A 15,364-nucleotide genomic window follows, 5' to 3' on the forward strand; every position below is an offset into this window, starting at 1 on the left:
CCCTGCCAAGAAGAGCCCCACGCAGCCCTGGCTGCAGCTAACCCCACCCCGCACAGATCTGGGGGGGCACCCCCCCATGCTCTCCTGGGGTGCAAGCAGCGGCAGGAGCCACCTTCCCCACCTCCCTGAGTAGTCGTTCTGGCCCCCACCCCCCTCACCTGAGTAGCACCTGCCTCCTTCACTGTGGGGGACATTGATCTGCCCCTTCCCTGTGACCCTTTCCTCCACCCTCCCCTTTCACTGGACCAGACTTACGAGCTGGAGGCAGCTCTCCACACTGCTGGCTGTGCTCCTTACTGCCTGAGTGCTGCACTTTGGCTGTGCACAGCACAGGCATTTATTGGGCCAATATCTGATACAGCTAGTTTTCTTTGTATCGGTACTGATCTGATACCGGACTGATGAGCACAATAGATTCTTCTGTGAATCCTCTGTTTATTCTCATCCCCCAAAGCTTCCTTAGCCCATCAGTCTTACAGGCAAAACTACTCAAAGCATAAGCTCTCCCTTAGGTGTTGATTGGTGTAGTCCAATGAATTCATTAGTCTTATGCCAGTTCATACTTGCTGAGATTGTGTCCCAGAACACCAAAGCACTGAAACATGAAGGCAGAAGGTTTACTGTATGTTCTGGGATGTACTGAACCATTAAAAAAATTGAAAGCATTCTTTAAATGAATGGAAATGCAATGTTCCTTTGCTCTGTATGCAAAGACCATCACAATCCTGTGGAATAACAATCTTGAAAATTTTGCTTTGCCACAGTGAAAGTCATTGAGACCCATAGACTGAAATCATAGAGTATTAATTTAATTCTCATCTCATTTCATCTCTTCTTTTAGCATGTCCTCTGCTAAACAGATATTGGGTGTGTGCTCCCACAGCCACATATCCCTACACCTTACTTAAAAAATGCAATATTGTTATGTGTTCATAGGGCACTTCATTAAAATTTTCACAAGGATATTCTGAAGTTTTTTAAAATATTGATTTCAGTATCCATTGAAAATAACAAAAATAAGGGAAATGACTGGGAGAATCAGATCAGGACCTCAGTGTACTAGGCACTTTGCCAATTGTAAAAGGTAGCCTCTGCCCCAAATAACTTAAAGCCTAAATAGGTAGAACACAGGAAGGGCGTGAGAAAAAAATGAAAAGTATTATCCCCAGTGAACAGATGGTGGACTGAGGCAGTGGGAGGCCTGTAGGATCTTCCAAAACATATAGGCACTTAACTCCCATTGATCTTGGTGAGAATTAGGCACGTACTAGGGCTGTGCGAAATACCATCGTTTCGTTTCAACATCCATTTCAACATTTCGAAGGGACAGTGCTTCATTTCATTGTTTCATTTCATTTTGAAGCATTGTTCCATTTCGTTTCATCAAAACAGTTTCAATGTGTTTCAGCATTTTGCCTATAGGCTATAATGGGGGATAATGAAAATGACTAAAACTTTGTCATTTCTTGCCCAATTCAGATTAAAATTGCAGGGATGGTAGTCTCTTCTGAGGGCATGAAACCTGTCAAGTTTCAAGGAGATAGATGAAGGGGTTTCTGGGAAGCTGTTCCAAGGAAAACTCCTTACATTTGGCGGTAGCAACAGCTTCCTCTCGTTCAGTATGCAGATCTGGGGGCTTGCACCCCTGGGAGAGCTGTGGGGCTGTGCTGAACTCCTCCCAGGGTTGTGGACCCCCAGATCTGTGTGCCAAATGACAGGAGGCTGCCCTGCCACCTAAGGAAGATTCGTGCTGACATGGCAGAGCTGCTCAGAGTGCAGCCTGGCAGTAGGAGGCTTGGAGAGCCTGAGTTGCACTCCACCTCCTGCCACCGGGCTGAGTTTCATGGGGCTGTGGAGCCACTCAGAGTGCAGCCTTGGCTCTCCCCTGCCTCCTACCATCAGGCTGCTTCAAAACTTGAAACATTTCAAAACTTTCAAAATGTTTTGAGTGCCCTCATTTCATTTCAAAGCTGTTTCAAAACTTTTTGTTTTGTTTCAATTTCGCTGTTTCGAGCTTGAACGAAACACTTGGCGAAATTTCACACAGCCCCAGTACATACGTGCTTTTGAAAATTCCAAATGGAAACATAGCACACCAAGTAACTTTTCTGAAGGAAGGAGTCAGCTGGGATTCAACCTGTATCTCCTGAGCCCCAGTCCTGCCTTACCCAAAGGACCTCCCTCCCTTTCAGGCACTGGTAATGCAAAAGCATATGAAGTAAAAGAAAGGAGTCCATGGATTTCTGAGCATCCTCTGTTGCAGTTGAGGAAAGGGCAACTAGGGTTAGAAGAGGGTTTGGTTGCTTCTTGAAAGTGTCTGATAAATAGCAATATATCTCCCTTTGACCCCATTTCTGTAGCACGGCATGACGACTTAAAATGCAAAAATGATCTAATTGCTACAAAGGGCTGCATGTGTACATGCGTGTGCATGATCCAGCACAGCCAAGCAGTGTTGCAGAATCCTTGATCGTAGAAAGTGCCAGATATATGTTTTCATACCATTTATAGAGCCTGATCTAAAACCTACTGAAGTAAGGGATGATACCCCAAGAGATTTGAATGATGTGTGGGTTAGGCCCAGGCCACATTCCATTCCCTGGCCTGTGAGCAACTTCCCTTCTGCAGCCAATGCCTTTGTCCTGGCAGCTTTTGCCTGCTCCCTCCTGCTGCCAAGACTCACACTTATAACCCTCTAGGTTACCTCCCAATATAAAGTGTGATAGGAATGTTTAAAAAGAAACCTTAGAAGTTACAGCCAAGTGGAAGTACTAGGGGTTTTTCCCCTGTTGTTGTTATTCTCTATTCATGCAATGTCTGGCACAACTGGGCTCTGTTCTGTGACTGGGGTTTCTATAATGGAAATAATAATTATTTTTATAACCCCACTATAAAACAAGCCTTTGTATTATTCTAGGAGGAGATTTCAACAGCTCTCAGCAGTGGTCTACTTCTGTTTGAATTCAGTGGGTATTCTACCATTGACTTCAGCTGGGGCTAGAGTAAGACTGTTGTTGAATGTTTCTGAAAATCCCCTCCTGGGACACAATGCTTGTTACCTGCTTCTTTGTCTGTGTTCTGTCTCAATTACTTAGTAAGTTCTTCAGGCCCAGGGATATGCCCTATTCCTTGCCTGTGAATCTTCTGGATCATTTGGAAAAATTATATCACTAAACAACATCTTCAGAGTTTATTGTGAAGCAGTAATTTACATGATGTATTAATATCCACCTCTGCATCTGGACTCCTGCTCAGATTGTGACTGCGGCACCCCAGCGGTTCAAAGTGGACATTCTCCCCGTGGATGATGGGACACCCAGAATTGTCACCAACTTGGGCCTGCAGTGGCTGGAGTACGTGGATGGCAAGGTGACCAATCTCCTGTGTTCAGCCTGATCACGTGAGAAAAAGAGAGAAAGAGGAGGACTGAGAGATGTATAAGGCAATTCAAATACCCTAGCATTTCTTTCTCTTACAGAAGTAGCAAAAGTTCAGGTATCTCCCTTTTGGTCTCAGGGAAAAAACTTAAAAAAGCAGATGGCACGTTGGAGTCTATGAACCGTGACTACTAAAAGCTTGATTGGAAGGGTTGTGGGGTGACAAACTTAATGATACCTCATACAGATTCTGGCTGGCAGAAGCTAAACTAATCTCCTTGACCAGTTCCCTGAACAGTCTGCACTTTGTTTGCATGGCGGGTCACTTCTACTGACCAACCCCACGGAAATAAGATTGTGCCTCAGGGGCACAAGGTAGGTGAGGCCCAGTATTGGAGTGCAATACTGACAGAAGAAAACTGGGTTGAAAGTGCCACATTTACTTGAATCCAAGATGAACACCAATAATTAGATTGTAAACATGGAAAATTTATGTATTTATTATAATTTTCAGTGTATGGTATCTCATTTTTGGAAATCATCTTAGATTTACTCCACCCACTGCTGCAGTAGGAAAGGCAGTGGTACAGGGGTAGGCGATGGGAGGGCAGGGGAGGCATGCAGTGGAGAGGGGCAAACAGCCTGCCACCAGAGGCCTCCCACCCTTACTTAGCCCTCTTGTGCCTGGCATGCCACAGCCTCTTCCCCCTGCAGCCTTGAGCCACTGTCTCCCCTCGCCGCCCCCCCCAGCAGGAGGAACAATCCTCATCTTGGAATCAAGTTGATATAGACCAAAGAGAGCCTTTTCTCTATGTTTCTCTGATGACAATGGCTGGAATATTTGGGTCTTAAAGGAGCCATTACTGCAAATATTTCCTTCTACTAGTTGTATAATATACACATGCATGTGTTTGTTCTGCTGATTTGCCAAGTAAGATGGTGGTGCTTGGTACCCCTTTCAATTTTCTCAGGACTTGGTCTAAACCACACAGGAAACTCAAGGTTATGCATAGCAAAATGGGGTTGCATTGCACATTATTAACATAAGACTACTTCAACGTAAACTGCCTGATTTATTAAAAGCATAAAAGCATTATACAGACATCAAATGGTTTTATTGCCACTATTTTCCATTCATGTTGCTCTCTCTCCCTGGGAAGTGCTAAGGAAGTGGAGTGAAACCAAGGTACATACGTGAGCAGACAGGGAAGGAGGATTAAGAACATGTTTCCTAAAACCAAACTGTGGACCAGGCCTGCCAAAGTTTTCAGCCTTCTTGACAAAGCTAGATGATGGCTCGAGCAAGCTTGAGCTGTGTTTGAACTAAATGTGTCAAATTATTGTTTTCACACAAAACTAGAAAGGTTTGTCATGCCAAGTCAAACAAAAAATGACAGCTTTATGAGTTTTTGTTTATTCAAACCACAAACTCATCTTTAAAGTAATCAGATTTGAATCTGAATCAGAAACCTTTCTGTACTGTTAGGCGTTGTGTAAGGCATGGCCAGGCTCTACTGTCGCTGTCTCAGGCTGCCATTTGTCTGTCAGTTCCCTAAGTCTTCCCTCCCCAAGTATTCTTCCAAAGGGGAATTATTTTGATTGTCCCATGAATCAGACAAGCTATGCAGTATCTCAAGAGATTAATTACTTCATTGTGGCTTTAATCCAGGCAACCAATCTGATCACCAAGAAGGAATTATTGACAATGGATCCCGACACAGAGGACAAGCAGCTGATTTATGAGATAACAGCTGGCCCCAAACATGGCTATGTGGAAAGCAAGCTGAGACCAGGAGTAGCTGTGACTACCTTTACTCAAGGTAAGGGAGTGGGAATCAGGACTGCATGTCACTGCCCCCTGCCTTACTGCCATCCATGCTCATTTCCCTTGTCAAAATAGGTTACACAGAGGGGCTGAAATTGCTCTGTAAACATTGCTGACCTCAGAGGAATTAATGACTTTCCCATGTGTGAGGAAGGGAGAATCAGGTCCTTCTCTTCTGTCTTGAATCTTGTCTGTATTTACAATGCAAATGAACTTTACATTTTTTTCCTTAAAGAAGTAACACCTTCCCCATAGAGCAAATCCCAGTTACCTTGGAGCTAGTTGTGGGGCTCCAGATTTGGCACAGAAATCTGTTTTGATTTGGCACAGAAAGGGTCAGCTGTGGATTTTGCATCTGGATGTAATTGTTGCCCCAGCTGCAGTGTGTCTGGATGTGGAGATTTCTGCTGTGCTCTCTCATCCTTTCCCATGCATTTAGAATGGTATCTCTTTTCCATCTCAAGCTATGTTGCTTTGAGGCTGGACTTTGAAAGGCTTCTGAGATTTTACAGCATTTATAGCTTGGACTTGCTGCAAGTGAAGAGCTGCATTGGTTTTCTCCACCTGTGTTTTGTACCTTAAGAGAGAGAACATATCTGAGTGCAACACTTAAGGCAAAAAATTAAAATGGAGCCTGAAGCTCTTACTGCTGGCCCTTCTTGTGCTATGTAGAAAGTTATCATTATGGGGTGGTGTGTTTCTGACTTCCTGCTTAGCATCTGCCTGACAGCTTGGCATAAGTATGACATTGCGAATATGACTCCTTTGGATTCAGTTGTGCTACTGGATGGTATTTTCAAAGGTACCTAAGCAACTTAGGAACTTGTCTCAGTTGCATAATGGACTTGGGTCCTTAGAAGCCTCCATCTCTTTGAAAGGCACTTTTAAAAATCCAGCTTTGTTGCATTTGGCCACAAAGAGAAGGGGGTTGAGGTTTGAGGCAGACAGAGCACAGCCGTACTTCCTAGATATGCCTTGCCATGACCAGGGGAATGGAATGAATGCCTGCCACCCTTCCAGACACACACACATACTGCCTCACAGGCCAGCAGAGCTGGGCCAACACCACAAAGTGGGAAGTTAGTCAGTGCTATGGCAACATACTTTCCCCCAGGAGCAAAGCAGAAGGAGGGCAGTAACTGTGAGAATGAGTCCCAGCACCTTTGCTGCATGTTCCCTTTCGGGTAGTTGGCTCTAAGCTGACCCTTAGTCAGGATGAGAATACTCTCAATACAAACAAGATCAGGGCCCCATTGTGCTAGTTGCTGTATAAATAGGCAGGGTTCTTTTTCTGTCTCTTCCTACAGACCTGCTGAGGCATGTGTATACCATTTTATATACAGTAAACCTATGCAAATGCAAAAGAAGAAAAGCAACATTGTTTTATGGGTGAGATCAAGCAGTGAAGTGAATGCAATAGAGAAGCTCAAGAACAACTGATCACTTCCATTGCTAGATGAAAGCTTTAAAAGGGATGTGCCAATATAGAGACCAGAACTCAGTGAGCTGTTTTTAAAGCAAATTTGTATTAAAATAGTCCCAAGTGAAACTACCCATATTTTCTTGCATGCATACCACATACCCCAAATAAAGTACTGTGTTTCAAGGAAAGCTGAATGAAGAAAAAAGAGAGATGGCTATATAGACCAGGGACAGGACAAAATCTTCAGCTCATTCACCTTCCCTTTTCTGTTCAGGCAGAAGCTCAAACTAGAGCTGCTGATAAAGGCTGGTCTTCATGAGCAGATCTACAAATTTGAAAAGAGATGAAAACAGTCTGTAGGGCTTTGAAATGGGGGAAAAGAGACCAAGAGCAGGTAGCGAATAGCACAGTTGCTAGGAAAAAGTTAGCATGATTACTGGAACATCAATACTACTGAAAAGGAGTGACTGTTGTTAAAAACTGTGGCGTGAAGAGCAATGAGCTATGAAGACATCTGACTCCCTCCGCTGCCTAAATAGAAATACCACTTCTTCTGCTTGGCAGTTAATTATAAACTGGGTGAGAAGGAATCAAAGCAGGGTGCTTTTTTCTGAGCAAAAATTAAGTTTCCTGCTTAAGACTCTCCAATTTTGGAAGGCTAATTTTTGGGGAAAGGTGCATATGGTTTGAGAGTAAATACAGTACTTTAACAAAATCCTACAAGTTTGATTCTTTTTTAAATTTATGGAGCTGTTATAGAAAAGATGAAGTAGTTTAGTGTGATTCCTAGTGGCACATACTCTAAATAACAAGCAGTTGAACAGATATAAAATGTGTGATCAGGATCAGTCCCACAAGATAGCATGTATACACATGTATATTTTGTTCACTTCTAAAACTTGTTAAATTTCTGGATTGGCTCACTGGGAGTCTCTTCCTGACAGAGGATGTGAACCTGGGGCTGGTTCAATATGTGTTGAATGATGAGAAGATTCAGGAAACAATGGACAGCTTTCAGTTTCTAGTGAAGGACAGCAAACCCAATATGGTCAGTGACAACATTTTCCATATCCAGTGGTCTCTCATCAGCTTTGAATATACCAGGTAAGCAGCCCTCCTAGACTACTCTGCTAACAAGTTGGGGCCTGTTCAGAGGTGGTGTGCGTTAAGATGCAACTTACCATCACTAGTTCTTCTCTAAAGTTGGTGTAATAAGCTGAAGGCACCAGGAGAAGGCAGATTTGAAACTGTCTTAGACCCACCCTTGAGTTTGGCTCTGTTTTCCCTCAGTGGTATCATAATGTGTCTTGACCTGTAACATGAAAACAATCCTGTTGGGATAAGTTTCCCTAATTTAATATTATACCTCAGTAGAACACAGAAGTCCCTATCAGAACCAAGGCCACTTATCACTATATATGCACACAGTAAGGCACAATCTCCAGTAATGATTCTGGAATGAAGCCAAATGGTAACCAGCAGTCTTAGTCTACTCAGAATTAGTGTGCAAGTTCTAGGTGTAGAGGATGCATGTAGTGGGGGATAGAGAATTTGACTGAGTTTGGGAAGGCTGTATATTTTAGGGCCTGTAGAAGCAATATCCATATGTTGTTGCCGGTCCCTCCATGCTTTTTACTCAGCTTTCCTTCCTTGAAAGCATCATTGAGCCTTGATTTGTAGTTGCTCGGTATCAGTACAAGCATATGGGGTTATTTACTTATGTTTCTGTACAGCTTGCTGTATCCTGCTCATCACTAGCATACCTGAGAGCCTTCCAATACTGCATTAGGCAGTGCTCATTGTCACGGGGCGGGGACCCAGGAGCAGCCGTGATCTCTCCTGGCTCCCCCTACTGTGCCAAGTGGGTGTCCATGCACCCTTGTTCTTGCCCGCCATGTCTTTGATGAAAAAGTATTAAGGGAGGCTACCTTTTACCCCCTCTCCGGGGGCTCTCCCCATACGCTCGCCTTCTCTGGGGCTCCTACCTGTACACTCGCCCTCTCCGGGGCTCAACGTGTTACTCTCGCCCTCCCTGGGGCTTCTTATTCCTATATGCCCTCCCTGGGGCTTATCCCGATACAATACAATCACCCTCCCTGGGGCTTGCTTGCATGATTCCCGCCTGCACTGGGGCCCATGTGCGCCCTCCCTGGGGCTTCTCACAATTGGGGCTCAGGTGGCCATAGCCGTGCCTGGCCCCCAAGGCACTGTGCCCCTTCTCAGGGCTCGGGTCAGTGCACCCCCTCCTCGGGTCTACAAGCCCCACCGGGGCTCAGGTGGCCATAGCCGTGCCTGGCCCCCCAGACCCGCCTTCTCGGGTCGCTCACCTGCACTGGGGCTCCTTGCCCTGCACGACGCTGCCCCACTGGGGCCGGGGTCTATGCAACCCCAAAACATGGCACCCTCTCCAGCACCAGGAACCCCCACGCTACTGGGGAGTTCCCATGAGGTCTCCTCCAACCCCTACAGCCTCGCCTGGTCCTCCGGTATAATAACAAAACAGAAAACTCCCACTCCTGGGCTACAACATAAACTCCACGCCAAACTGGCTAAAACACAATTTCTAAGCCCTCTGGCTAATCATCCTTCAGAACCCTACCAGGGCTTGCTCCCCCAGTCCTCAACCGAAGCCGGTCAGGCCATCTAGCTTCTACTCCTGCAGAGCTCTCTCTTTCTCAGCTGCCAGAGGGGAACTGCCTCCCTGGCCTCAGCCTAGGCTGTTTATATAGGCCAGGCCCTGCCACCCTCCGGTCAGCTGACCGACTGCAGTTGCCCTGGCAACCCACACCTGTCCTTCTTTAGGAGCAGGCACTTCAGTGCCCTGCGACACTCATTAACACCTCTCCTGCATTTGTATTTTGTACATCTCCAGCTACAACATCAGTGAAAAGGCCAGCTCTGTCAGCATCACAGTGAAAAGGATCGGAAACCTCAACCAATATGCCATTGTCCTGTGCCGCACAGAACAGGGCACTGCCACCTCCAGCTCTAGCATCCGTTCAGAACCAGGACAGCAGGATTATGTGGAGTACGCGGGCCAGGTAGGTTAGGAAACTCTGGGTACATCGATGAAGCAACATGGAAGTTTGACTTTACTTTGTACTATGCCCTAGCATAATTTAGCTAGCATAAGTAGCAAGAGAAGTGGGTACATGATGGTCTGGGCTTCAGCATGTTATAGCAGCCAGTATACAAACCCTCCATAAAATCAAGAAAATCTGACTCAGACCTGCTAAGAAGTCATTGATTATTTATGCAGCAAGTGGACTATTTATTTGCTTAAATCTAATCTATGTTGCCCTGGGATGTCTTGATTCTATTTCATGCATTTACCCCAGTTTCTGTAAAGGTCTAAGGGGCACATATGATGGGTAAACAATGCTCAGTGCTATACTGAGAGGAAGAAGGATTAATGACATCCTTGGATATGTAAGGAAGAAAGTAGTGAGTAAGAGTGTAGAGATTTTGCCCCTCTACATGACTTATACTAGAATGCTATGTCTAATACCAGCATCCTCATTTTACAAAAGAAGTAAAAAATGAGAAGCAAATAGACAAAAGCCTTAAAAGTTATTTGAGGACTGGAAAAGTGTTGTACAGTGAGAACCTCAAGTAGCTCAATCCATGTAGCTTTTCAAAAAGAAGATCGAGAGGTGTCTTCAGGGGGTATAAATTGCTTCATGGGGAGAAACCACCACGTATTAAAAAGCTCTATAATCTAGTGGAGACAGATATATAACAAGAGCGACTGGCGGGAAGCTAAGGCCTAACAAATTCAAATGACAAATAAAACACAGATCTATCACAGTGCGAGCAATTAACTGTTGGAACAGTCTACTATGGGAAAAGGTTGACTCTCCAGTTTCCCACGGTTTTCAAGGTTGAATGCCTTCCTAGAAGGTATACTTTAGTCACACACAAGTTATTTGGCTCACTATTAATTGAAGTCCCCTGGCCTGTGATACAAGAGTTCAAATGAGATGATCTAACAATCTGTGCTGGCCTTAAAATCTATCCCTCCTTGGACCTCACTTTGAATCATAAATTTCTAAATTTAGGCTCATTTACAAAATGAGTGTTACGTCAGAAATGGGCATGCTTCTCTACTGCCTTGCACCTTGTGTGGTCCTATACCAGGGGTGTCAGATATGGCTCTCAGGCCAGATCCAGCCCACAAAGTCCCACCATCCAGCCCCTGGTGCTGCCCCTGGATCTGATCAGACCCACCAGGGGAACAGAATAGGGAATGGTCCACAAGCCAGATCCAGCACACTTCCCCCTCCACCTTCCCCAATATACCTGATCCTGTGGCTGCTTCAGCTGGCCTGGGATCTGTGCTATGCGTGTCGTTGATCGCAGAGCAGCCAAAACAATTGCCATATGGTCTGGCTGGAGCAGCAGCTGCACTGCATGCGGTGGCCAGACTGCGCCTCACCCAATGCCTGCTCTGGGATATGCGCTGCATGTGGCAACCACTTGAACCAGTTCAAAACATCAGCTGCACATGACACTCACAGGTACTTATGTACAGCAGGGGTCCTGGACTGGCTGGAGTAGGCATCACATGTTGTGCAGTCTCTGAGTAGTCTGGCTGGAATGGCCACCACATGCAGCATGGCTGCTGCTTCAGCTAAACTGTGCCCCATGTTGCGTCTATTCTGGACACTCTGGGATCTGCGCTGCATGCAACACAGGTCCTGGACTGGTTGGAGCAGCTTCCAGATCAGGTATATATGGGGGAGGAGAAGAGGGGTCTAAGTGCCCAATCCAGCCTGTGGACAAGCTCCACATCACTCATCCGGCCCATGAGGTCAAATGAGTTTGACATCTTTATACTATACCTTGTTCAAACACTAATAAAATTGGGTGCACATGCTTTGCACAGATGTGTGTGTGGCTGAACAAGGAGCAAGGCAATGAAGAGTCAGGTCAAGGACAGTATTTTGATACTGCAGTCCAAAGAGGTCTTTGAAAATATGATCCAAAAGCCCTCTGGAAGTCACCAGGAGCTTTCATCTTGGGATGTAGTGGGTTTGGAATAGGTTACAGATGAATAAAAGCTAAATACAGCTCTACATAACACCAAAGGAACAGCAGTTCTGAGAGTATGATGAAAGGTTTGGTGCATTTGTTGTTGTCAAAATGGAGTAAGGAGGTTCACGGACAATGTACCCCTTGTTTTTCTCTTCTCTACAGGTGCAGTTTGATGAGCGAGAGGATACCAAGGCCTGCACTGTTCTCATAAATGATGATGATGTCTTTGAGAACATTGAGAGCTTCACTGTTGAGCTCAGTATGCCAGCCTATGCTTTGCTGGGCGAGATCACCCAGGCCAAAGTCGTCATCAATGATACAGAGGATGAGCCCACTTTACAGTTTGATAGGAAGATTTACCATGTCAATGAGAGTGCTGGCTTCCTGTCTGCACCCATAGAAAGGAAAGGTTTGTTGTAATGAATGCCATATTATTATTACTATTATTGTTGTTGTTGTTTTGTTGTTGATAATAATTGAGTTATTAGTAATACTAATTGTAATAATATGTAATGATATAATAGTAATATTATAATATAACAGTAATCTAGCAAAATAATAAGAATTTTCTTTTTTACCACATTTTTTAGCACAGACAGTGATTAGTTAAAGTTTGAAGTGTTAGTATATTTCTTTATCCCCAGTTTACAAATGGGTAAGCCGAGACATACAGGTTAGGGAGAAATGTATAACCAACATTACAAGGTAAAACTCTGTCCATCCCATAGAGATCAAATGAAATTGTCCTGTAATAGATCAGTGACACCTAAGAGTGCAATGTGGAAACCCTAATCCTCAAACTCCTACTTTTAATGCTGAGCAACACTAGCGTACACCTATAAGTTGTGGTCAGCAGTACAATTTACCTTACACGCAAGTCACTGACCTTTGTATGACAGGAGTTTGTAAAATTCAGGGTTTTTCTATCTATGGTTTTGATTTTCATAACATAATTTTAGAAAGTTGCAATGAGCAGTGTTCAGATGGCACTTGATTACTGATTGGATCCTGGATCCAGCCTTCCATCAGATAAGTGGAAGTAGTGCTAAGGTTTGCTGTGTGACTACCCTTTGTTAGCTTTCTCAGATAAGTGAGCTAGTATTTCCTCTGAGGAGGCAAATATCAAAGCCCCCCAAAAAAGGTGGGGCTGCTTCCTGTGTTTCTAAGCCTACAGTTATCCATTGGCAAGAATAAAACCAAAAAGAAGGGAGAAGGGGGACTGAGGAGAGCCCAGTTGCCTTTTTTCCTCCCTTCTGTTATGTTCAGTAATCAAAGACAGCTGAAACAGGAGCATACCATTGTGTCTGTTGACTGCTTCTCTGCAACCCGGGCATGGGGCACCCCACAGAGCACAGCTGCAGTGTGTGCTAGGAGGCCTGCCCCACTGGTTCTCTGATTTCTGAGTAATGGTAACACCTGGCAGCACTGCAGAGCTTGGAGTGAATATCCAGGACCAGGCTGGCTAAATTCAAAATGCTCCTTTCCATTAATGCTAGGTCACTTCCTGGGCATGTTCCAAAGTAGGGGGAGTATTCCCAGGCCCCCCCCCTTTCCTAAATATTGTACCTGTGTGCCAGAAGCTACAGTGGAAGATATTTGGATATCTGAACTCATTCAGCTAATGAAACCCAATGCAGTTTTGACTACAGCAAAGATTAAGATACCCTGGGGCACTACCAGGTCCTTTGAAGGATGCTTTGAAGTGTGAGAAGATAAGCAGATAAATTAAACAGATAAGCCAGGCTCAGGCTTTGTGCTGCCTGGACAGTCCCTTACTCCTTAGTGCCCAGCCTTTGTTTAAGAAGATAAGCACTGTAATGTATAAATTAGTTTTTGAAATTGGATGCCATTCAGTTCACAAAACTTACAGAGGGGTTCCTTGAATCAAGTGATGGTTACCTTAAGTCCAAAAAGGTTGAGAACCACTAGCCTACAGTAATACTTTTGTCCCCTTGTATGCTGTATTGTAGGGGATGCCAGCAGCATTGTGTCAGCTGTTTGCTACACTACTCCCAAATCTGCTAAGGGCAGCAGCCTTTATGCCCTGGAGTCTGGCTCTGACTTTAAATCCAGGGGGATGTCTCATGAGAACCGTGTCATTTTTGGACCTGGCGTCACCATGTCAACCTGTGACATCAAACTGATTGATGACAGTGAGTACGAGGAGGAGGAGGAGTTCGAGATCACCCTGGCAGATGCCTCTGACAATGCGCGCATTGGGAGCCTAGCTTCAGCCAGAGTTCTCATCAGTGGCCCCAATGATGCCTCCACCGTGTTCCTGGGAAATGCTAGTTTCACGGTCAGTGAGGATGCAGGTAAGGATGCAGTAGCAGTTTCCTTAATCCTGTGCATCACCCCAAAGTGCCTCTGATAGAAATACCACTGTCCAGGTGATGATGTGAGGTGGTTCAGCTTTGGACTGGGCCCACGTTATATGGGGAAATGGGAGCTGTAGTGGCACTCCAGCTGTACCTTTTCATCTTGCTCTCCAATAGGAGTGGATTCCAGCTGTGGCCTGTTGACACAGCAAAGATGCATCTTTCTGGCATGTAATTGTGTTCTAACTCTGGCTCTAATATGTCTAACTTGAAATGCAGGTACCATTGAGATCCCTGTTATCCGGCATGGTACAGACCTGTCAACACCCACGTCAGTGTGGTGCGCCACTCGGCTTTCTGATCCACCCTCTGCCAGTCCAGGAATTGACTATATACCCAGCTCCAAGAAAGTGGAGTTCAGGCCAGGCAGAACTGAAGAGGTATTGGACCAAACATCCTATGCTTATATGAGCATATTTTGTTCTAGCTCATCTCTCACTTCTGCTTACAGACACATTCTCTTTCTCACTACCTCTTTCCCTTACACATGTGCTATGTTGAAGGCCACCTAAATTAAATTCACTGTATTCATTTAGCTACTGGGATTTTTGGACATTAGAGGAAAACAATAGGTATTGCTTGAAGATGCAGTTTATCCCAGATCCCTGTCAGCATGGCTGCATCAGGAGCTATTTTAATAAAATAAAGCTGAAAGAATTATCACAAACTGTTCACACTTTGACCAGAAACAATCTGATTTTTTCATGTAAAATACCACCCACATACTTAAGTGTGCACTATGTGTTGTGGGAACTCTAATTACCCTATTGTGACATTGTGTCTTCCCATCACTGTATTGTAACTCTCTGTTGCCATGTACTTAGATGGTAAGTTCTTTGAGGAAAGGACCCTTGTGGCACCCTGGGCTGGCACTTGTGAGCATCCTACCACTCTGTGGTCTGGGATCCCGACTCTCCTGCCACGACTTGATGGAATGGTAAAAGGAGGGGTTCAGTGGTATTCTTTCCCCCGACCTGAAGACGGGGATACTCACAGGTTCGCCGCGGATGTTCTTGGGGCTCCACATCCCCTACACCCCGTCCACTTGCCAACCACGTGGATCTTCATGTTACCATACCAGTGCTGGGCTACAGCCCATTTGTCGCCCTGAGGGGCCTTCACCTCCTTGAATGTGGATAGGGCGCAGGCTTAAGGATTCAGCCTGCCTGCCCCTCTTCCTCTTGGGTCCATCCTGATCCCTGCACAGGCCCTGAGGCCTCAGATGAGTGCTTAAGGGCCAGGGTGGATACGGCCAATCACATTCCCTTATGGAGACACACTAGCCACAAACCTCTCGTGCTCCAGGACTGCAGTTTGCAATGTCCCA

At 45.2% G+C, this 15,364-nt stretch overlaps 1 protein-coding gene across 2 annotated transcripts in view; it reads left to right on the forward strand.

Moving 5' to 3' along the window:
• Positions 1-15,364, forward strand: part of FRAS1 (Fraser extracellular matrix complex subunit 1) — a 362,104-nt gene that overhangs the window by 310,912 nt on the left and 35,828 nt on the right. For both annotated transcript variants that reach the window (XM_090036905.1, XM_090036906.1), the window contains 7 exons: positions 3,256-3,369; positions 5,047-5,197; positions 7,570-7,729; positions 9,498-9,666; positions 11,822-12,068; positions 13,630-13,974; positions 14,257-14,417. In XM_090036905.1, the coding sequence (XP_089893031.1) occupies positions 3,256-3,369; positions 5,047-5,197; positions 7,570-7,729; positions 9,498-9,666; positions 11,822-12,068; positions 13,630-13,974; positions 14,257-14,417 (1,347 nt within the window). The remainder of the gene's footprint in view (positions 1-3,255; positions 3,370-5,046; positions 5,198-7,569; positions 7,730-9,497; positions 9,667-11,821; positions 12,069-13,629; positions 13,975-14,256; positions 14,418-15,364) is intronic.

The sequence above is a fragment of the Crocodylus siamensis genome, chromosome 2 (genome assembly GCF_052110815.1).
Source record: "Crocodylus siamensis isolate JL-2025a chromosome 2, ASM5211081v1, whole genome shotgun sequence".
Taxonomy (NCBI): domain Eukaryota; kingdom Metazoa; phylum Chordata; order Crocodylia; family Crocodylidae; genus Crocodylus; species Crocodylus siamensis.